Source organism: Phyllostomus discolor, chromosome 6 (assembly GCF_004126475.2).
Source record: "Phyllostomus discolor isolate MPI-MPIP mPhyDis1 chromosome 6, mPhyDis1.pri.v3, whole genome shotgun sequence".
Classification (NCBI taxonomy): domain Eukaryota; kingdom Metazoa; phylum Chordata; class Mammalia; order Chiroptera; family Phyllostomidae; genus Phyllostomus; species Phyllostomus discolor.
Genome location: NC_040908.2, coordinates 67,151,089 through 67,175,794, shown reverse-complemented (window position 1 = coordinate 67,175,794; position 24,706 = coordinate 67,151,089). Strand labels below are relative to the sequence as shown.

Genomic DNA, 24,706 nt, shown 5'->3' with positions numbered 1-24,706 from the left:
AACTAAACAACAGTTTTCTTTCTCTTAATGTCAACTTTGAGATGTCTTGTTATTGAATAAATTAAAACTTTTTTGGATTCATTAAACATTAAATGAAGAACAAACATTAGACACAATGCGCTGTTGTTCTTGGTCTAGAAGTGACAGTGACATGGTACTTAAAGAGTATGAAAGAGTGACAAAGAATTTCAATAAAAGTAACTCAGAATTCTGCTATTTAAATATTTAACCTCCAGTAAGTTGATCAACTTAGTCTGAGAGCGTGAGTCCAGGAGAAGGGGCCACTGTGTGGATGACCGGGTGCCAAAGTAATTTGAAGTATGGTGCTAATTATATGTCACACCTTCTGGGGGGTGTCTGGTTCCATTTTCCCCAAGCTGGTTAACTCAGGGGGTGTGGACATTAGCTCACAGACCCCTGGCTACAGGAACAGGGGAGGGACGGTGGGTGTCCCCACCACAGGCAATCAGGGTCACGTTCGAGAGGTCTTCTCCACTAGCGGAGAAGAAAGGAATGTGCAGGTCAGAAGACCAGCACCTCAAATCCATGACAGAAAACTGCTTCCCAATCTAGACATATAAGGAAGGGGACCACCCTGGAGACTTTGGAATATCAGTATGTGCAAAGATGTACATTGTTCTTTCCTTTTTTTAACCCTCACCTGGGGACATTTTTTTCATTGCTTTCAGAGAGGGAGAAAGGGAGAGAGAGAAGCACTGATGTGAGAGGGGAACATTGACTGCTTGCTTCCGGTATGCACTCAGACTGGGGGATTGAACCCTCAACCTAGGCATGCACCTGACCAGAAACTGAACCCACAACCTTTCAGCTACAGGACAAGGCTCCAACCAACTGAGCCACACTGGCCAGGGCTACATTGTTTTTGTTTTTTTTTTTTAACTTTTTGTTGTGGAGCTATATCGAGATATATATATATATATAAATAAAACATATATCAGAAAATTCACCATTTTAACCATTTCCAATTGTATAATTCACACTGCTGTGGAGTCATTCACCACTAGCATTTTTTAAAGCAGTCAAACCCTTTTAAGTCCTCCCTAGCTCGAGTCACCCCATCTATTCCTGAAGGCTTGTGGCAATTGTGGGCTCTAATTAAAGGGTTAAAACTTACTTTCACACAGAGGTCCCTCCTGCTGCGTCTTCCCTGACTAGACATCAGGGCCATATTAATACTCAGGCTTCCCCAAACCCACTAAATGATCTTAAAGGGCAATTAGTGGCTTCATACAACTTATTTATTTACTCAGAAAGACTGTAACAGTTTCTTCCAGGCTGCACTATTCTATTGTGTAAAATACAAGTTTGGGACCTTTTAAATGTGTGTTATTTACCTGATAGAACTTTAATGGCTTCTCAGGAGCTATTCAGTTTTATTGTGGAAATTAGTGCTAGGGGGGTTTTTCAAAAGCTGATTTTTACACCTGATAACCTGCACTTGCTCACGATGTTAATGCCGTCTAGTCAGCTAACAGCACCAAAGGGTAGTGAAGAACACCGAAGTGGCCTCTCCAGAAGGGGCTGTGAGGCCACGGGGGTCCGTCCACTCCTGTGAATCCAGATGGGTCTTGCTGGCCCAATGACAGTGCTGTCATTCAGTGTTCTCTCTTCTCACTGCCCACGGGCAGCTCTGTACTGAGACCCCATGTTATCTGAGAATTCCTTTTTGCTTTTGAAATGTGATTATTTACTTTGAAATAATAAAACAAGAACAGTTCACTGGCGATCAGCTGGACCAGGTGTCAGGAAATGCCCCAAGAAGACTTTTCTAAGAGTGGAACAGGAAGATGATTTGGAAGAGACAGGCTGCCGCCTCCTCGCAGGCATACGTGAGCCTCACTGAAGACCTGAATGAGCAACAGTAAAGGGTAGTTCTTGGGACATATCAACATTATTTTTCTATAATGCTGGCATGAAAACATGCCCCACACATATTCATGGATTCACTTTTGAAATCCATACATACTCTAATATTTTTCTTCTCTTGGTTTTTAAGCTTCTTGGTAGGACTTAAAGAGTACCTCATGGTATCTTGGGGAGTGACTTCTTAGTGGTGCAATAGATTAAATTACTATCATGCAGCTAGATCAACAGCCCTTCTGCTACTTATCACCTCATTTAATCTGTCCATAAACCTAACGAGGAGGACACTCTTATCATCCTGTTTATGCAACTGAGAAAGTTCAGATTCAGATGGGTGACTGCTTTGCCCAAAACAAATCCCAACCCAAGTTTAAGGCTTCAAAATCTCATGTCTGCTTCATGATGTCTACGCTGGAGTTGGTATGTCTTCCTTCCTTACCAAGACAGCAGGGATGAGTGGCATAATTTGGATTGTTGGTCTTTCTTGTTCGAAAGGCAGTTGGTAAGTCATTACTGAGCAGTCATTTTGTATGCAGAGCTACCTAAAAGCCAAGATGTGTATCCTGTTCTCTACTCTGTTGAGACATAAATACGTAAAGGGAGCAGAGGGTAGAAGCATGACTGTGTTAGCAATTACATGAGGTGCTGAAAGAATAGGAGCTGTGGGAGTCAGATAAGTTGGTTATTTAAGGTTTCTGTGGAAGATGAGGCTTGACCCCACACATGGGGGAAGCACTGTGGAACTTTAGGCAACCCACACCCCACCGCCTGCTCCCAGACAGCTTTCCCTACGGTGCCCACACCCTGAATGATGAAGAGCCTGCTGTCCTTGCTCATCTCCTCAGCCTTGCCTTGCTTGGGCTGTTCTTTCTGTAGAGGAGGCTGGCCCTTCTCTTCTCTATCCTGCTGACCTGATGACACTCACCTGTCACACCCCACCTCAAAGGCCTCCACCTGCTTGCCTTTCTCTGTGCCCTGAGAGTACTTCAGTGTTATACCTGTACCCTGTGAGTGACGTTTATTTCCTATTAATTTTATGGGGTGTGTGTGGACAGTGTTACTGAGGCAGCTAGACTAGAGTCAGATCATTTTGGAGGCTTTGGGTAAGTTATATATCTCTGGAAACCCAGATTAACTAGGATTTTAGAGAAAGTATTTGGAAAATGAAATGAAACTTCACTGAAAATGTCATCTCTTTCAGGTCCTAATGTTGAATTTCTCCTTCCTAGCTGAGAGGGTAGTTGCGAGGATTAAATGAAGTCACATACGTGAAATGCTTAGCGCAGTCTCTACATACGACTGCTGTACTAGTAAGACCGATGACTGTGTGCGCACGTCCCCATTTCATATAACAGGGGTCATGCAGGCGTCTCTATGTCCTCGACCACTGTAAGCTCCTGCAGAGTGGGCTCCGTGAGGAGGAATTTTTGTGTCTTCCGAGGAGACCAGCGTAGGAGCTCAGAACTGTAATATGCATCAAGTGGATAAAGGATAAAAAGCATGAATAATTGGTGGAGATAAGATGGGGGGCATTTTAAGTCCTGTGGACACTGTGAAGCCCAAGGAGCTTTACTACAGTGCAGAAAAGCTCTCTATGGCATCACTTTGGTTATGGATTTCTAATTTAATCCACTCTAATTTAATTGCAATTTTAATCTTCTGAATTTTTTTGAGGCTTTCTTACCTATTTTTGGACTGATTTGTAAAAATATTCCATCCCCCCCACCTGTGTGGCAGTTAATAGTGCTTCTCAATCCTATCCCATCTTATAGGCATTGATCCCACTTGAACCCTTAGTGATGAACCCCCGACTGTCCAACTCTGCCCCCGAGGTGGTCTGCTGCAGCAGTGAACAGCCATAGTTTCAGGAAAGCATTTTCTATTTTAAGCCCAAAGTTGCCATCATTTAACCCTAAAACCTTCATTCATTTGTTCATTGTTCTGTCTCCTAATTGCTAAGAACTGTGCTAGGTGCTAAGGATAAAAGATAACTAAGCTAGAAATGTTATGATCATTATTACTAGTAGGAACAAAGAAAGTTTTAGTGCAGACTGAGTAAACTCTTTGTCAGAATCTACATGGCACCAGCCACCTGCCTTCGGCCCTGTCCGAGCCTGCTTCCATGCTGAGTGATGAAGGATGAGAGAAATTTACTCATTGTGAGTCAGAGGACCTGCAGTCTAGACCCAGCTCTGCCACTTGCTACCTTGTGAACTTGGGTGAATCACATCACCTCCCCAGTCTCAGTTTTCTTGTCTGTAAAATGAGTCCTTCCTATCTCACAGGGTGGTTGCCAATGTGACAGTGCTTCTGAACTCTAAAACTCTTTAAGAAGTATTTATTTACACGGTATACCTACCAGAAGAGTTTCATTATAAGGAGTCCCTTGCATTGGAGAGACCAGAGATTGCTGTGGGTCTCCAGGGTTGACCTTTACTCTCCAGTGTGCCTCTTGGGCATCTTCTAAGTTGGAAATTTAGAGCTTTCTTAAAAGTTCTCCCCACTTTCCTTTGGGGACATTTCCAGTCCTGCTCTCGGATGCAGACCAGACCCAGAGGAAGGTAAAACCTCTTCATTTTATGTTATTCCTCACTTAGTTAATTTCATATTCTCCCTAATGGGAAGAGGATATTTGATGGGTGAGATTTATTTAAGAAAGCAAAACTGAGAGCAGCAAATGCATGAGCCAGTCCCCTCTGGACGGTGAGGTCCAGAGGGGAGGTGCATGGCTGCTCCCGCTCACCCCTGCACCCCGTACCAGCATAGTGCACGGCTGAGCTCACAGGATGTGCTCAATAAATACTTGTGGCATAAATGAATAAATCAATGGTAGTTGTTTGGGTTTCAATATAAATGGATCCTGGGCCTGAAATATTGCCAGATGGGCTGACAGGGTACAGTCTGGTGATGTATCTCCAAGGCTATAAAAATGCAGCCATTTCTGCAGTCACAGGCTGACATTTCAGAAGATGATTATATGCACAATTTAACCACATGGCTGTTCATGCCCTCCAAGTGCCATCGCTCCAACAACTGTTCTCATGTTGGCTTTCTTGTTCATTTCTTTTTTTTTTTTAAGTCAAGCACAATTCTGCACCCCCCAGCTCCTCGTATTTCTAGATGAACATGATTTATTCATATGAAATTAGGCTCCATTTTTATAAAACCCAAGTTACTGCAAATGATGCTTGAGGTTTCACAGCAAATATGAATTCCTGATCGGCTGCAATAAAGCATCTCTGCTCGCTCTGCAGAGGTTCTGTCTCTCTGAGACAGATGGAGGCAGTCCAAGGGGATGATTAACTTCTGAGTCCTCACAATGTCCTCACGCTCATCTTGCCCTAGATTTCAAGATTGACCTCCAGCTTCTCTGCAAATGCACAGTTGCTCAGCTTGATAAATCATAGAGGTTCTTCTTTTTTTTTTTTTTATCACAGTTATCTGCTATTTACTACTTAGGAAGGGAAGTTAATCATATCCAGAGGCACTTCATGTGCTGCACACACATCCTTCCCTGTCCTCCAGCACTCTGCATATTTTCCACATTCCTGGCAATGCAGCACTTTCCCAGTGCAGTGTGGCTACACTAGACACACCTTTATAAGTAAGCCTCAGGCCCATGTATCCCTGTTTTCCTCTGCCTCTCTCTACCCCGCCCAACACAATCATCCATAAGAAGAACAGACACTTGAGAGGCACAGTGTAAGGAGTAAGTAGAAAGCAGTGTCCCTTTGGAAACTGAGGTTTTCTTGTAACTGGCTTGTTTACCATATTGAGAATTTTGTTCCCTCTTCTCACCCAGGTCCCCTGATTCTTTTCATTATTTGGGGCATCACTGGGTCTCTGGTATGCCAGCTGACACTCAATGGCATAAAACAGATGAAACATTCTAAAGCTGATAGTAGGAAAGAATGAAAAGCAGGCCATTCCACCTCCACGTGACCCTTCTGGTTGCTGCAGGGTGGCAAGTGGGATGGGCTGAAGCCCAGAATTGCCTTGCCACTGGATTCCGTGCTGACCTATGGACACTCTAGCTGTTTTGGCTGAATCATAAATGAAGCCCATCCAGACAAAAAATTAAGTAAGGCCAAAGGTTTTCTTTGGGGTTGACCACAGATGATTTTTAAATTTAGGTAATGAAATATATCCTAGTTTTAATTTATCAAGGTTGTGTATTGATTATTATGGACTCACTAAACTTTAAAGCATACAGTGTTAACCGCCAGACACTAAATTTCTCCTAGAATGCCTATTTAAACCAGGAAACTGGAGAAATAAAAAGACAGACAACATTGGCCTTCAGAAGACATCTGGATAGTCTCTTCCCTCTGACACCTCGAACGGATGAGCTTTCTACGGTCTTTAGAAAGGAAAGGAAAAAGGAAAAGCGCCCCCCCCGCCGCCTTTGCCTTATAACTAGTCTCATTAGGTGCGGTGTCGGAGACTTGGAGGCAGAGAACAACAACAGGATTTCTGTGCTGTAAACTCACAACCCCCACACCCCCAGTCAAACAAATCCTATTTTACCATCAAGTTGCACATCTTGAAACAAAACTGCTCTAACTCCTGTATCAAATGTCCTTGTGTCCACCAGGTACTCCAGGCAGTTACACGGCTAAATGGAAGTGAGATGGGCCCACAGCTGAGCACACTAGCAGGATGCTGAAACCAGGAGCCTGTGCTGGCGTGACTTCAGCCAACTGGGCTGTTCTGCTCAACACCAGAGGGAGCACCTATTAACACTAAAAAGTCTTCTATGTTTCTAGGATTAAAGTGAAAAAGCTGCCTATGGAATTTTATATCAAGAGCTATAACACACTGAAAAGTAATAGTTTAGAAACCAGAACAGTTTATGCAAAGGAATGTACAGTAGATGAATACCAGGCTACAGGCAGCCAGAGATACTGGGGTTAGATCTTCACTTGGGTGGGTCAGAACCTGAAGTGAATTTTTACTCAGTTCCATTCCCACCCTGAGGTGGTTCCTCCGACAGGCAGAATATTAGGCAAGTCATGCAGTGGTCTGACTCGGAGTCACACAAATCACTTTCTGGAAAATACCAGTTTATTCAACAGACTAAGTAAGATGATAGAAAATGACTTCTGTCCTTTGATAAGTTAACATTCTCTAAGTTAAGAAACTAGAAAAGTGTAAATTCAATGAATTCAGTAGATGTTTTAAGTCCTTATTCTGAAGGAGGGTTTTAAATTGTACCTCCAGATGACAACAGATGCTTTGCACTTATGGAATTTATTCATATGGCAAAACGGAACAGGAAAAACACAGAGAAGACTGCGCTACACCACCACATTGCTAGAACGGCAGACAGAGTCATTTCATTACTTTGAAGTTAGTCGACTTCTCCCAATTTTGAACAGAAAAACTGTTACATTTAAGGGGGGAGGGAAATGCTTTACTACATCTAAAGGCAGAGAAATTCATAACAGTAATGACAACGGGAGCCCCTGCCTCTCCGTCTCCAGGGGATGGACCTTTTTTCTCAGTGTTCTTCACTTCGCAGGGGCTGAGATGCTAGCTTACTAGTTGTTAACTATTGGGCTTGACCAGGGAGGAATTGGAGAGAATATCAGAACAAAGTCGAAGGGAACATTGTTGCTCATCATGAAAATCCATGCACCACTTTCTGCACAGGACAGGGCCATGTATCTTTTGGGAAGAAGCCTCAGAATGTATCTATCACTCCTGGTTTCTGATTTCTGATTGTACTTTGCAACCCGGTCTTCAAAGGGAGTCCATACTTTCCTCAAATAGGTTTTGATTCATTACACCAGAGGTCATGCCGACACTTTGCATCTATATATGTTACTTTATTGAAATATAATTTATACAGCATAAAGTTTACCCGTTTAAAGTATGAGATTCAATGAGTTTTAGCATATTTATAAAGTTTGGAAACCATCGCCACAATCTAATTTTACAACATTTTCAAGACCCTGAAAAGAAACCTTGTAACCATTGGCAATGGTGTAACATCGTCAACTGAGGGCTTTCTTTTGCTTCTCAGTGCATTTTGTTGAAGGAATCACTTATTTAAGAAACCAAAGGGGAAAAAAAAGGAATTACTGTGTCGGATTTTAAATGTTTGGTCCAGAGTCTCTCCTCCTTCTACCAACAGACTCAGAAGTACTACAGTCATCAGCTTTTGTGAGAATCGCAGTAGGAACTGCAGAAAGTGACGTGGCAGCCACTCTTAGCACACAGGCTTGTATGGTTGTGATGGGGCAGGCTTTTCACTTGAAATAAACACAGTGGGGCTCAGCCTGGTACCACAGAGAAAACACTTGTCATCCACGTGCACGGGTAATTTGTCCAAGCGACAGCTTTTACCTTGGAGAAGCTGAACTGATCTTGTTTACACTGTCAATTGTCGTTCATTCCACAAAAAAAGGACTGGGAAGAAAGGGAGGGTGGTGACAGTTCACTAGGTAACATGGAGGTGCCCATCAGCTGGCTAGGGGAAGAACATTGCTAGCTGCTTCTGACACAGTAAGAACTTCAATTGTGGAGAGACACAGGGAGACTTCATCTTTTTAAAATCCTCACCTGAGCACACACTCAATGATTTTAGAGAGAGGGGAAGGGAAGGAGAGAGAGAGGGAGAGAAATATCGATGTGAAAGAGAAACATGGACTGGTTGTTCCTTGCACATGCCCTGGACCAGGAACCAAACCTGCAACCCAGGCATGTGCCCTGACTGGGAGTCAAACCTGAGACCTTTCTGTTTACATGACGATGCTCCAAACAACCGAGCCCCATGGGCCAGGGTGGGGGACTTCCTCTTTACATCCTGATAATTCTTTAAGAAACACACACACATGCACACGTGTGCACCCAACCTTAGCAAGTGAAACAAAACAAAACAAAACAAAACCCCAACCAAAATAAAAAATGGCCTGATTGGTTCTAGAAAGTTAACTATAGATTCCTGTTCAACTATTTTTATACAGCAAAGCTGGATGTGAAATACAGTTTGAGTGTGTTAGTTGATTAGGTTTATAGATCTCATTCAATGATACAAGTTAGAAAAAACAGCCGAAGCACAGAGTAAAAAGTCAGGCACTCAGGACTGTGAATTGGGTGACATGCATAAAGTATTTCAAGAGAGAATCTCATCAAAAGACAGATAGCTCCCAGGGAAATGATATGGAAAAAGTCTGCAGAAAGCATCTCAAAATAAATGAAGTACTTATTGCTGAAAAATGAGCTTAGATCTCAACCAATACCAGAGTTCAGAATTTACTGCGCCACTCAGGCCTTTTCTCCAGTTCCTTGTCTCTTGTTTCATTGAACAACAAGGGACTCTCCACACTTTCTGTGAAATACAACAAGGAGATTTTTGCAGTAATAAACTCCACACGGCATGACAAATCCAAGCATGCAAAACGTTTAACATCCCAGTTCCCAGATACTTGAGGGACAAAATCGATTATGAATTATATGCCACAATAAATAGGGCTCAATGTTTCATAAGGCAATTTATAGTTCATAAAAATGACAAAACATACCTGTCAGACAGAGCGTGGACAGCGGTTCTCTGGGCTGCCTGCTGGAAGAAAGGGCAGAGATGTTTATTTAATATTCTGACTTTTAAACTATGTGCTCAATCAACACTTAAAAAAAGAACCACGTCACACACATTTTTGCCATGTGGCCAAACATTAAACTACTAGTAACATAGTAAGAGCTCTGTCATGGTATGAAACGAACATTCCTGAAGAGTTAACTAAGCCCTTGCAGTGCCCACCTGCCACCAGGGAGTGAGCCTGGGGAGGCGGTAAGTACTGTACTGGTGAGTTTAGACAGGTCTCAGGAGACACCCCCTCCCTGGCCCTGGAGTCAGGACTATTTTATTTGCACTCCCTGAAATCACTTTATCATTGCTTTATTCCACTTTCCTGCAAGAAAAAAGAACTGTTTTAGTTCCTTTATAGCATCTCTCCCAATAAAGGTATAATTTTTGACCCAGTTTTCAGATTTATTGAAAGTTACCACAATTGTAAATTGGAACACATACTGGAAATGTGATGATAAGAGATTTTGGATTTTTTTAGGCAATGATTTTGTGGCAATTTAAAAAACTTTTTAGAGATTCATATCAAAATATTTATGAATACAATTACATGATTTTAGGATTTGCCTTAAAATAACATATTTGGAGGGAAGGGAGACTGGGTAGGCATGCAAATGAAATGATGTCCTTGGATTGGTAACTGTTGAAACTGGGTGATGAACACATCGTTGAGGACTGTTATATTATTCTAGACATTTTTATGTGTTTGAAAATTTTCATAAAACAAAAGAATAAATAAAAGACCTCCATTGCTCCATCAGATTTTCCCAGTTTTGGACTTACTTTCCTTCTGTCTATTTTTTGCCCATTTGCCTTCCATGGCTGAGGACTCTGAGGCTTCGGAAGGCAGAGGGCACACTCTGAGCTTCGTCTCAGAAGTCATTACTGGGAGGGGACCAGTGCATGGCCTGCGGGACTGAGGCTTATGCAGGGTGTGCCAAGAAGTAAGAAGTGCATAGGCTTGTTTCCACTTTGCCCATTACACATGTCAAGTTTACTGTTTACCAGGGATACCAAAACATTTCCCATGTTATTCTTCATTACATTTTGGTAGCAGACAAAACAGACAGAATCTTCAGATTAGAAAAACATGACCCAGAAGAACCATGATTCCTATTACAGAAATGAAATCTACCCCTGGGGATAAATGCATGTCTCAGATCACTCAATCAGTCCAACACTTGCTGAATTCCTATAACATGGAGACTAATGCAGAGACTATGGCTCCAGGAGGGATAAAGAAAAAGCAGAGGAAGTAGTTATAGTCTTGGAGGAGCTAAATCCCTGGGCAGGAAGTCATAATGAAGTCCAGGGATGACTTGAAGAAACTTATGAATTAATATGCAAATAAAAAGATGAAGGGAGGTACAGATGAGTGAGAGCTGATGGCTGGTGGACCATCAGCTTTCCAATCAGTGCCTGGGACTGTTAGTAGATGCTCAGTAAACATCTGATGAATGAATGTTAAATGAATGAATCAATTAGGGAATCCTTCCCACTATTTGAGCAAAACTTTAAGGACAGGAGTGATGTGTTCAGGGGTAAAGAGGTATTGGTGATACTGGACTACAAGGTAGAGCAAGGGCTTATTCAGGCCTCTGTTGTTCTCTGGGGCACCCCTGCCCCAAACCCCAAGGGTGTCTGGAATTGAGTAGGGGTGTTCCTGTGTGTTAATAGGGAGAGGGATCACTACTGCCAATTAATGCCCGGGGCCAGGGATGTGAAAGCCTCTCAAGATCAAAAAGGTCCCTTGTACAAGAGGAGTGGTCCCTTGTACAAGAGGAGCGGTTCCCTTAAAATGACAAGGGTGTTTCTGTCGGAGAACACTGCAGCAAAGGAATGAAAGAAATCTGACAGAAGTGACATAGGGAACATTAGCTTCTGGGCCTGGCAAACGGAACTAAAACTAAATTAATAACAGGAACATCAACAATTTACACAAGTGACATAACCACACTGATTCAGGAAAAAACATAAAAATCTGTTGAACTTGGCATTGAAAGTCTTCCATTCTGAGAGAGGTTTTACCATTCATTTATGTTGTGGGCCTCAACTGTCAGCTTCCAAACTGCTCTTTCTGTCCTAAATGGGATGAGGAGGGAGCTAGCCAGCCAATGTCCAGGGTACTGTGGACAATGTATGGGGCTATTTCCCCCTCCTTCCTTGGATGCCAGTGAATTAAGGCCCAAATACCCTGGCCTTCCTGTGTCATATAATTAGTTCAAGAGAGGAAAAATTATCTACAGAGCTATCTCTTCATGAGGACACCTTAGGGCACAGGTGGCAAACACAAGGCCTATGGGCTGAATTTGGCCCTCCACCTTGTTTTATCTGGTCCAGTGCTTTGTTCCTACCTGGTGGCAGCACCAAGCTCTCACTTAACTGTTAAGGAGTAGTTACATTTATATAGTCCTAAAATTATATTCGGCCCTTTGAAGGCAACCGAGAAGCTGATGTGGCCCCTGGTGAAAATGAGTTTGATACCTCTGCCTTACTTAGGGAGTAGAATGAGGCAGGGACGAGGTCAAAAGTCTAGGGAAGACTTGAATACTGGGAACCCCTCCCATAGGTCAGAGGATAGGTACTCCTTCTCTCTCCTCTCACACCTCCCTCTGTGCTCTCCTGGAGGGCCAGCCCAGGAGTGTTCACAAAAAACACCCAGCAGGTGATGGGCAGTCATCTTGGTCCCTGGGTTTTGTCTTCTAAAAGGTTTCACTTACCGCTCAGCAAGATAGATGGCTTTCATTTTTGGCAGTTACATTTGAAAAGAACCTAACTCTACTCCTGGCTCTCTTTGGCTAAATATACAAAAAGTGTTTTGAACTCCCTAAAGGAAAGATGGCATGCATTATTAATTCAGTCTCAGCAGAAGTCACTGGAGAATGACTGGAGAATGACTCTTCCTGGAAACAAAAATTGTAAGAGATGTGACTGAAAGTTCAACAGACATCTTTAACACGGCATCTAAATTTTCCCCTAGCCAGGGCTGTCAATATTTTAAAAGTCTATTGATGTTTTTCTCTCCTGCCTTCAAATATTCTCGCTGACTTTTGTGATAAGGAAACACAGCGCTTGTTGATGTTCAGCTTATAAGAAAATTATTTAAAATGCAAAAGCAAACAAAAACCAAGAAATTCAGCTGCTAGGCCATCACTGGAGTGGTGCAGCCCAGGTGGTGGTACCTGCTAAGGATAACCTGACAGGATTGCTATTGGCCAAGTTCTCAAATAGAAGCTGAGTTGGAACCCTGGAGCAGAGGCTGCTTTCCTTTAGCAGGTGGGTGTGATGCTGGGTCCAGAAGGTCCTTGTGAGCTTAGATAGTGGGCATCCCACCAGTCATAAACAGTGGCTGTGATCTTCATTCTTTTTTAAAAATATATTTTACTGATTGTGCTATTACAGTTGTCCTATTCCTCCCCCTTTATTCCCTTTCTCCCTGCACACCCCTTCCCACCCACATTCCCTGACCTTAGTTCATGTCCATGGGTTGTACACATAAGTTCTTTGGATTCTCCATTTCCCATACTATTCTTAACTTCCCCCTGTCCATTTTCTACCTACTATTTATGCTTCTTATTCCCTGTACCTGGTTTTCCACCATCCACCCACCCCACCGCCCTTCTCTGCTGATAACCCTCCATGTGATCTCCATTTCTGTGATTCTGTTCCTGTTCTAGTTGTTTGCTTAGTTCATTTTTGTTTTTGTTTTTGGGGGGGTTGGTTGTTGATAGTTGTGAGTTTGTTGTCATTTTACTATTTGTATTTTTGATCTTTTTTTTCTTAGATAAGTTCCTTTAACAACATTTTATACAATAAGGGCTTGGTGATGATAAACTCCTTTAACATGACCTTATTTGGGAAGCACTTTTTCTGTCCTTTCATTCTAAATCATAGGTTTGCTGGATAGTTACCTTGGATGTACGTCCTTGCCTTTCATGACTTGGAATACTTCTTTCCAGCCCCTTCTTGCCTATAAGGTTTCTTTTGAGAAATCAGCTTATGGGAATGCCTTTGTCAGTAACTGTCTCCTTTTTCTTGCTGCTTTTAAGATTCTCTCCTGATCTTTCATCTTGGGTAATTAATTATGATGTACCTTGGCATGTGCTTCCTTGGGTCCAACTTCTTTGGGACTCTCTGAGCTTCCTGGACTTCCTGGAAGTCTATTTCCTTTGCCAGATTGGGGAAGTTCTCCTTCATTATGTTTTCAAATAGGTTTTCAATTTCTTCCTCTTCCTCTTCTCCTTCTGGCACCCCTCTGATTCAGATGTTGGAATGTTTAAGGTTGTCCCAGAGGATCCTAAGCCTCTCCTCATTGTTTTGAATTCTTGTTTCTTTATTCTGTTCTGGTTGAATGTTTATTTCTTCCTTCTGCTCCAAACCATTGATTTGAGTCCCAGTTTCCTTCCCTTCACTGTTGGTTCCCTGTACATTTTCCTTTATTTTACTTTGCATAGCCTTCATTTTTTTTCCCTCTATTTTGTGGCCATACTCAACCAATTCTGTGAGCATCCTGATTACCAGTGTTTTCAACTGTGCCTCTGACAGGTTGGCTACCTCTTCATTGCTTAAGTTGTACTTTTTTTTTCTGGAGTTTTGATCTGTTCTTTAATTTGGGCCTTTTTTGTTTGTTTGTTCTGGCACACCTGTTATAGGTAAGGGGCAGAACCTTAGGTATTTGCCAGGGCAGGGCAACCCATGTCACTGTGCTGTGGTGCTTTATATGGGGGAGGGGACCAAGAGGGATCAATGATGCTTGTTCAGCTCTCTGGGGCTTTCATCCACTCCCCCCACTACCCACAAGCAAATTGGGCCCTTCTAGTGCTGATTCCAGGGTGGGTGGGTTTGTATATATTCTAGGACCCTATGGGTCTCTTCAATGAACACTTCTATGAGGCTGGGAGTGTCTCCCACTGCCTCAACCCCCACAGATTTTTTTCAGTCAGAGGTTTTGAGGCTTTATTTCCCTTTGCTGGAACCCTGGGTTGCGTGGTTTGTCTCACTCACTCCTCAGTTGTTCCTCTTGGTTTATCAGCACTCATATGTGGGACCTCCCGTTCCACCAGCTGCTGCCTGGTCCACCCGCTGCCTTGCCAGGAGTCCTCTCCGCAGGGACTGCCCATCTTTACCCTCCTACTGGTCTGGATGAATGTTTCTTTTTTAACTCCTTGGTTGTCAGACTTCCATACAGTTCCATTTTCTGGCAGTTCTGGTTGGTTTTTGTTTTTAAATTTGTTGTCCTTCTTTTGGTAAGCACAGTATATCTACCTACATCTCCATCTGGTGTGATCCTCATTTTTCTACTTGTCCACATGATGTATGTTTCCACATACTTAACAATGTGGTACCAGCATCATCAACTGCCTGCACCACATTTTTAATGCCTGATTTTGATTGTACTACTTAATTTGCAGTTATTTTACATAATTAAAAACTGTAAAGAGGAGGGCTCATCGTCCATCATGGAAGGAGATTAAGAATATGTTAAAGTTTAAATAATACCTTAAAAAAGCTTTATGGCATTAAATTAAAATTGCATGTCACGTACCAAAGCAAATAATGCCATTTTTTTACTGCTCTTCTTTTAAATATACTTTGGCTTTTGGACACTATTTTCTTTTACTGTTGAAAAATAATAAAATAAATAAACATTGAAATTAAATCACAGAGAAAAATTTACTTAGGTGACTCATAATTGAAACCTGAAAATCGACTCAGAGAAAACTAGATGAATTGCTCAATTTCCTTCTTTCAAGAATTGTCTGTTACAGCAACCATATCTCTCTTTTCCTAAATCATCATCTGTTCTAGTAACTTTCCTCTCATCCAGTTCTCAGCAAAATAGGTTGAGAAGAATAAGGGAATGCTTCATTGATCTTTCTTGAGTTCATTACTCATTCATGAATGACTTTAAGTCTATGAGACAAAACAAGTTTTCTGCCAGAAATAACCATTTTCCCAGTTCTCTTCAAAAGATGCTATCTTTTCTCTGTCTTTATTATAGCAAGCTTGGTGCTTGGGAACATAATCAGAAATTTAGGTTTCAATATATACTAAATAAATTACTAGTCACAAGCTGTGATAGAAGGGAAATCAAAGAAGAGATTAAGTGCCCTTATTGTAATTGGGTGGAACATAGGACAAGTTCATGGATATTGGAATAGGGAGGAGAGCAAAGGGAAGATGCTAAAATCAGAGGAGTGCCAGGATGGTCTAGTTTCTTTCTTACTTGATAGAAACAGAACTAACATGTGAACAGCTCCATAATTCAACCTCAAGTCCCTATATATGCAGGTAATAGGCTTGGCTTGGGTGCCATCAAAATAGAGAAGACCCTCACCATAGTGCACTTAGGGTCTGGAGGTGAGCCAGACATAAAAAGTTAAACATATACAAATAGTCTAGATTTCAAGGGCTATGACTGAAGAGGAGAGGGTACTATGAAAGAAAATATGACAGGGACCTCGCTTGGAATGAGTGGTTGAGGAGGGCTCATTAACTAAGGGATAACTAAGCTGATGCCTGAAGGATGCAGAATTACTGAATCAGAGAAATGAGGGCAGGTGGGGAAGAAGGAGCTCCAGGCAGGCCTAGATCCTTGCTCAGCTGAAGAACTAGAAGGAGGTCACTGTGAAGGAACTCAGTGAGTGGTGAGGACAGTGGCAGATCCCAATGGCTTTGGAGGTCAAATTAAGAATTTTGGGTATGCTCTACAGGGCGATGAGAAGTCACTAAATGATTTATATTAGGGGAAGTTGGGTAAATGATGTATGGGACCTGCCTGTACGTTCTTTGTGTCTTCTGAGGAACCTATAATTAAAAAGAAAAAAGAGTAGGGAGTGATTTACATTTTTCAAATCTCACTCTGGCTTCTGTGTGTGAATGGACTTGGGTAGGAAGGAGCAATATTTAAGGCTGTTGCATTAATCCAGACAAGAGAAGTGCATGGTAGCACTGGAGATGATTGGATGTGGGAGGCCAGGGTTGGTGGCAGGAATGAGGAAAAGTACCTGCTTGAGTCCCTGGTATGGATGGAGAGCCACTGATTGGGACAGGCAAGATGGGTGCAGAAGCAGAGCAAAGGTAGAGTTTACCTTTGGGTGTGTGAAGTTCAAGTTGTTTTTAGGATGTTCAAGTGGAGATGTTGAGTAGATATTTGGATATGTGAGATCACAGCTGTTAAATACCAATGAAGTACAAAACATCAACATATTGTTGACCCATAACAGTCATAAAAAGGAGATATATGGCTTGATGTTCTACATCTATATTTTGCTCTCTTTCTAAAAGGAGTAGGTATAGGATTCAGCTGGTTAGAACACATTTTTGTTTGTGCATTCTACATGTGTATAACCTCCATCTTTGCTATTCACAGTATCAGGCTTCTCATTCTGATAATAAAGGTGGCATCTCCATAGCAGTGATTTTCATCATTTTGCTTCACCTGTTAGAAAACTTCATCCACATTCAATTACTTGAATAAATGCCATCACAGCTAGTTTTAGGTCACTTGTGTTTTGCTGTTACTGAAGTATGCTTTGAAATTTAGGTCAAATCCTGTATCTTTATAGGATTTCGGTCTTGTAGGGCCTTACTTTTAGTTTTTCTATTCTTCCTAAGTTGAGACTTGTATTTATGAATATTTTCAACTGTTTAAATTCCTTCTACCTCTAATAACACACTGTTTCATTAACTTAACTTCTATGCTGTTGCTTTTGATTTGAGTCCTAATTGATGAGTCTTTTAACTTTTTATGTTGTGATCTACTATTTGGTGTTCAACAAATTTAGTAATATTTGTAAGACAAAGGGAAGAGTCTTGTTCTCTATTTTTTCCGTTGTAATAATAAATACTTTGCATTTTCAGATTCCTAGAAATGCTTTCCAGGAAGCATTTTGTTCAGTAGACTTTGCCCTTATTCTGTTCTCTTCAGAGGTCAGGTGGAGTCAGGGATGACACCATATATCATCCAAATAGGAACATTTTCGGAAGTGAGAGGGTATGCAAACCAGATGGGAGTTAGGGACCACAGGAGAAAACTGCTTTTCTGACCACACTGGGTTATACTGCTGCCCTGAAAAAGAAGACTCTTCAAATAAAAATAAGATCAGGATAAGAAGACTGAATTTCAGGGGCTGAGGAGCTTGTCAATAAAGCAAAGAGCTCTGAATGGGGTCAGAAGCAGACAGGTCACTTCAATTCTTGATGTCTCTGTAAGTGAAGCCAATGCTTCTGTCATTTTCCTGGTTCCTTCTGGCTGTTCCTCCTTCTATTTAGATTCTGCCTATAAGTGTTCCTCGACCACACAAACTTTTGTTGACCTTCCTTTCTCTGAACTCCTCATCTAGAACCTGGATGAGCACTGGATTCTTTTCTTTCTTAAAAAGTTTGTGATCTGCTTCATGAGAATTTTAGCCTTGGCTCCTCAAGATCCTGGAAGATTATTGAAGGCAGAGATCCTAGCTCATCTCCCACCCCCACCAGAAAGAGCTTCCTCATGACTGACAGCACGTGTAGTGAATCAGCTACCTGTCAATCAACAGCCAGGATGTGAGGCGGTAACTTCTGTGGATGACAAACTACTGTTATTGGGTTGACCAAAAAGTTCATTTGTTTTTTTTTTTTCTGTAAGATGGCTACTGGCTCTAGTAGCATTTAGTTGTCTTTAACTTCATTTGAAACAATTTTGTTAGATCATATTGTGACAGTTGTCACAATTTAAAAACAATCAAAATTGGTGAATTTTTGTGCAGCCATTTTAATACTGAAGATGGAAGAAAATATGCAAGATTTTTGGGGTATTATGCTTTTTACTGGTATTTCAAGAAAGGTAAAAATGCAACTGCAAAGCAAAAAAGATTTGTGCAGCGTGTGGGGAAGGTGCTGTGACTGATTGAATGTGTTAAAAATGCTTTGTGAAGTTTCGTGATGGAGATTTCTTACTGGACAATGCTCCATGGTTGGGTAGACCCGTTAAAGTTGATAGCGATCAAATTGAGACATTGAGAACAATCAACTTTATACCACGTGGGAGATAGCTGACATACTCAAAACATTCAAATCAATGAAGTTATTGGTGAAAATGATAAATGTGTCTTTAACAGAAAAAAACCATACAGATTGTTTGGCTAACCTAGTGTTTGCCGTGGCTCTAATCTAGGAGGTTTGTTAAAAAATATTTTTTTTCTTAGCTATATATTGTTTCTTTATTTTACTTTCTTTAAAACTAGGGCATACTTTTGGCTTTGGAGAAAGTTTGACTAGTTGTTTTTTTCCCCCAATACACTGGATTGCTTAGATTAGTTTTGTCTACCAGAAATCCTATAAAGACAGTAATACACATTTATCGAACACCTATTTATCTTATGAAAATGCTGGTTAGGGTGGTTAGGGTCTATAATACCAGATGAATTTTGCCTGGATAACATTATCTCATAATCTGTTATCAACTGATTGATTTGGGAGTCTTGTTTGAAGTCAAATGGTCAGTAATAGTCTCAGTTTGGCAATTCAGATCTCCTGAGAGTGACTGAGAGAATTTCCAGTACATTTTACTCACTAGGGATTCACTGTGAACAGTTTGTGACATCTACCATGTGGTCCCCTCTGCTTTCAGGCCCTGGGTTTTTTTTGCCATCTCAAATACAAACTTAAGGGCAGCTGCTAGGAGTTAGGAGAAAGAAGGGAAAGGTGTGCAGACAATGGGAGCACAATGGAGGCTGTCCCTTGTCTACAGTGCCTGTTATGAGACTCCTTCCAGAGGGGCCAGGCCACCCTACACAGTGGGCCTTACTGACTATCATGAGGGTAACACTAGGGGTTGGAGGGTCCCAGTGGACTGATTTAGGATGGCTTTGGGAAGGGAGGCTGATATGGAAGTGAGAGGTCAGTCTGAAGTGGGAGGACCATGGTAGGAAGACCCATGGTCATGTGTGAGGCTATTAATGTTCGCCACAATGTGTGTGTGTGTGGGGGTGGGATGGGGGTGGGCATGTAGAAGTAAGCTGGGTGATATCCAGCTCTTGGACAGGTCATGGGGAGCAATTTGTATTTCACGAGATGTGGCATCGCTGTCCCACTTGTGATGAGCTGCTTCTACCTGGGTAGCTGGACATTTATTCCATAAACAGCCAGTGATAGAGGCCAGATCCCAGCCAGTTCCTTGAGAACAGGAGGTGGGTACCAGTTACATTACTGGACAACCCTTGGTACAAGGTCTAACCAACAGCACAGGGCACACAAATGTCTGACAAATACAATATCACCAGATGACGAAGCCCTAACAGAACCTATCCTGACCCCATGGTGGGTGACGGATTAGCCTTTATCTCATTCATTCACTCAATTTGACCTCATTTCAAAAAACGTTTTGAGAACTCAAAATTGGCAACTGGGCTTTAGTCTTTAATATAGATTCTAAAGTTTATTCAAGCTTCTGTTAATATAATTACAAAGCATTCTTTGTTTGTTTAAAGGAATTAACAAGACAGTATTTTGCTTTTAAACAATTACCAATTATTGTTTTAGGTAAAAGGATCTGACAAACTTTAGCTGACCTTTTATTTAGTTAAAAACCAAAACAGCAATGTCTATGAAACTGCTTTCGTTATAAGAAATTATTTTTTTTACCAGTGTTTTTCTGTCCAGGTTTCTATTAAGGTAACAAATAAGGGGCCACTTGGGGTCTCGACTGAGCAGGTGGTATTACCAGTCTCTAACCTTCTGTTGCAAATATAAATATTTTGTGCTCCTAAAGAATATGTTCACAAAACTCAATCCCCATTAACTGTGAGCTTAGTTTGCTTGTTACCAATGGTCTCAAATGTTTAGGTTGCTTTGAGAAGTGACAGAATTATGCAAGTGACAATATACAACATCTAACCTTCGATTTCAAACATTTTTGTTGTATGTGATACACAATTAGGGGTACAAGTTTAAATTCTAGGTCCCCAATTTTTACATAATTTTCTCTTGTCCAAGTGGTATGTGTTTATTGTAGAAAAAAACTACTACATACAACAAGCAAAAAAACAGCAAACCAAAACAAAAAACAGCCTCCATCCTACCATGGTTACTGTTAGCTGTTTGGTGTGACTCTTTCTCTACTTTACACATAAAATAACAAAATCAGGGCTGTTTTGGGACCAGTCTGAGCAAGGTCTTGCATCTGAGACAAACATAAAACTTCCATGAAAGATAAGGGAAAAAATAAGGTAAATATCAAAGGGTCTTGACAAAAGGGTCAAGGGGGACAGGCTGCACACCCCGTAGCACCCCTCAGAATCTTCGCACTTAGCTAGCTGTCTTGTCTCACTCCCACACCACGTGGCAGCTGCCTCCTGTTTTTCTCTCCCTGCCTCCTTCCTCCTCCTCCTCACTCTCTCCTCCAAAACTCCAGCCCACCATTCTCTCCTCCTCCCACCTTCTAGACCTATTTTTCTATAATTAACTCCTTGCCTTTTCTTATGTAAATCAATGAACTTACATTCTTCCTGTACTCCCTTCCTTCTATTATTTAAATAAGCATTTTTAAAAAGTTTCAGTAATGCAAATAAAGAACACTCCTGAGAGTTCCAGTCAAGATGGAGGTGTAGGTAGAAGAAACCCTTTGCTTCCTCGCACAACCAAAAGGAAGATAACAACCAATCTAAAATCAATGAACAACTAGAAGTACCAGAGAATCAAACTGAATGGAACTCTGACAACCAAGGAATTAAAGAAACAGTCAATGAGAACAATCAGACCAGTAAGACCGTGGATGGAGAAAACCCACTGCAAGGAAGCTGATTATGCAGGTGGGGTTGGGGGAGAGAACCCATGGTGAGGTGGCAAACCATGAGGGCAGGGCTGGCTGAATGGGAAACTGAGACTCAGAGCTGACTGTGGACTATGGTGGTTGCCATGGTGGGAGAAACTCCCAGTCTCACATGAGAGTTGGTTGGAAAGTAGGCTAGAGACAGACAGGGGAGCTGTGTTGTTTCTTCTCTGGCCCCTCCTCCACAGGCACTGCTGCAGCACAGCAAGGGGGGTTGCCCTGCCCTGGTGAACACCTAAGGCCCTGTCCTTTTACAACTTAACAGGTGCCCCAAGACGTACAAATATGGCCTAAATCAGAGAACAGAGCAAACCCCAGAAAGAGAGCTAAATGAGGAGGAGATTGCCAAAATATCTGATAGAGAATTTAAAGTCCTGGTAATCAAAATGCTCACAAATCTGATTTAGCTTGGTTGAAAAATGAAGGAACAAATGAAAGATACCCAAAGTGAAATAAAGCAGAATGTTCAGGGAACCAAGAGTAACAGGAAGGAAACCAGGTCCCAAAGCAACAATTTGGAACAAAGGGAAAAAATAAACATCCATCAAAATGAAGAAACAAGAATACGAAAAGGTGAAGAGATTCTTACAAACCTCTGGGACAACCTGAAATGTTCCAATATCTGAATTATAGGGGTGCCAGAAGGAGAAGAGGAAGACCAAGAATGAAAACCTTTTTGAACAAATAATGAAGGAAAACTTCCCCAGTCTGGTGAAGGAAATAGACTTCCAGGAAGTCCAGGAAGCTCAGAGAGTCCCAAAGAAGTTGGGCCCAAAGAGGAACACACCAAGGCACATCATCATTAAGTTACCCAAGATGAAAGATCAGGAGAGAATCTTCAAAGCAGCAAGAGGAAAGGAGAGAGTTACCTACAAAGGAGTGCCCATAAGACTAGCAGCTGATTTCTCAAAAGAAACCTTGCAGGCAAGAAGGGCTGGGAAGAAGTATTTGAAGTCATGGAAGGCAGGGATCTACATTTAAGAATACTCTATCCAGCAAAGCTATCATTTAGAATGAAGGGCAGATAAAGTGCTTCCCAGATAAGGTCAAGTTAAAGGACTTCCTCATCACCAAGCCATTATTATAGGAAATGTTAAAGGGACTTACCCAAGAAAAAGAAGATAAAAAATATGAATAGTAAAATGACAACAAACTCACAACTATTAACAAATGAACCTAAAAAGAAAGAAAGAAAGAAAGAAAGAAAAAGAAAGAAAGAAAGAAAAAGAAAAACAAAAACTAAGCCAACAACTAGAATAGGAACAGAATCAGAGAAATGGAGATTACATGGAGGGATTTCAGTGGGGAGGGGGAAGGGAGGAATAGGGGGAAAGATACAGGGAAGAAGAAGCATAATTAGTAGGCATAAAACAGATGGGGAGAGGTAAAAAATGGTATAGGAAACAGAGGACTCAAAGAACTTGTATGTACAACCGATGGACATGAACTAAGGGGGGATGGACATAAACTAAGGGGGAGATGCTGGAGGGTTTGCAGAGGGGGGATAAAGGGAGAAAAATTGGGAAAACTGTAATAGCATAATTGATAAAATATACTTTAAACTATTTTGTTAACCTACTTTAGTATTTTTGTCCAGGTCCATCAAGGCTGGCTTGCTCACGGTGACAGGGCAGGAAGGCCCCAGAGAGCAGCCCAGTCCTGCCTGGGCCTCACTGGGTAATTCAGGACAAAGGGTGAGAAGAAGGGGACTGGACAAAGTTTGAATTCTGCCAGTTTCAGTGCAGAGAACCGATGTGACACTGAGTGGACGCTAACACAGGCCGAGCTTTCTCTGGGGATGCTAAAAAGAGGAAGTGTAGGCGTTGTCTCTTAGACTGGCATTTGCAAAGGAGATGGGAGGGTTTCGGTTTTCTGAGACTATATCTTTTCCTCAAGAAGTTTACAGGTAAAATCACATTGTTTGACAGCTTGCCAGAAACTCCTGGGGGAGAATTCTTTTTACCCCTGGCCTCACCATGACAGGATGGCATAAACAAAGCAAGTGCCTGCCTGGGTCAGGTCTAGGCAGGTGAAAGATTGCTGAGGATTCCTCAGGCAAATGGGCCCAACCCACTGGATGGGGGGATGATGCATAGATGATGGTGGGAGACACAAGTTTGGTGGTCAATTGTCAGACTTGTGAGACTGACAGAAAGACCTGGATTCTGGGGGAGAGCACTGGCAAGGCTATCGTGCCCTCCACATGAGTGAATGTGAGTGTGTGCATGCGCACATATGTGCTTGTCTAGGTCCATTCAGGGTCTTCACGTTGAAAGTGTATCTTATGGTCCGTTCTGGCATCTACAATGTCAAAGTGAAAGCAAATGCAATAGAATAGCCAGCATATCTAATGATGGCTGAGTTGCTTGGAGATACCCTACAGATAGATAGCATATGGATTTAAATTTCTGGTTATTAAGAGTAGAAGGTTAAATTTGGGGTGTGAAGCATGATGTAATCTAAGTCCGCAGGTTGTACCATGGCTTGGTGGCCTGCTCCTCTGGGCTCTGGTCATCACATACTCCTGGAACTCATCTCACTGGGCAATTTCAGTGCAGGCCAGACCTAGAGCATAGCCAACATGGTGATGACTCAGTAACAAGGCTCATCTTCAGCACAGCAGGTGGATAGTGGGTTTAGTCACTTCCCACTTTGTTGGGTTTGCCAAACGCCTTTTGGGGCTTTGAGCCAAGTTCTCATGCTACCTCGATATGATGCTTGGTGGAGTCCCACTCACTTTCCACTGACCTTGGTAGGTGGCTGATTATTATGAATGCAACTCAGGCCTAAACTGTGGAATGCAAATGTTACTTTGTTCTCATATAAAGGCAAGATAGAAGTAACATAAATGATTTGATAGTTTTGTTAAACATGCAACCTGTGTTTGAAGAATCAAAATTTCAGCCTGTCCCTATGTTTCACTTACATGACTCTTTTACTCAGACAAAATAGCAATAGTTGAAGGTGAAAACATGTTTGCAATGGTTAGGAAACATTCTCAAAATTGCACTTGGCAAATCAATTATATAACATAAAAGAAGGCTGAACCTATTCTGATTGTATTATTAATGGTGTTAGAATTTTCACCTCTCAAGTGACCATAGCTGTATGGTTTATACATGCAAGTGTTTTCACACAGTATGTTGTAATCACATACTCTTCCTTAAACTAACTGCCTTGGACTTTTAAGAATAAAGTTGACATGTTGCTGAGCCAAAGCTCCCAGAGAGAAACTTTGGTTAATTTGCACTCTCACACTTTCATAGTGAGAAGGCCATGTTTGGTGGTTTGACATTTTGGAGACTGTCTTGTCCACTTGTCGAAGACGGTCTTGTTCCACTCAGCACAACCTGTGGCTGCAGGTTGGGTTGCAATGGAACTAGGAATTGCCCTGGGCATTGAATTGCCACAAATGATTG

At 41.8% G+C, this 24,706-nt stretch overlaps 1 protein-coding gene across 1 annotated transcript in view; it reads right to left on the bottom strand.

The window, feature by feature from the left end:
• AFF3 (AF4/FMR2 family member 3) overlaps positions 1–24,706 on the bottom strand; it is a 547,917-nt gene that overhangs the window by 91,628 nt on the left and 431,583 nt on the right. The window contains exon 12 of the mRNA XM_036028289.1: positions 9,411–9,451. Within this exon, the coding sequence (XP_035884182.1) occupies positions 9,411–9,451 (41 nt within the window). The remainder of the gene's footprint in view (positions 1–9,410; positions 9,452–24,706) is intronic.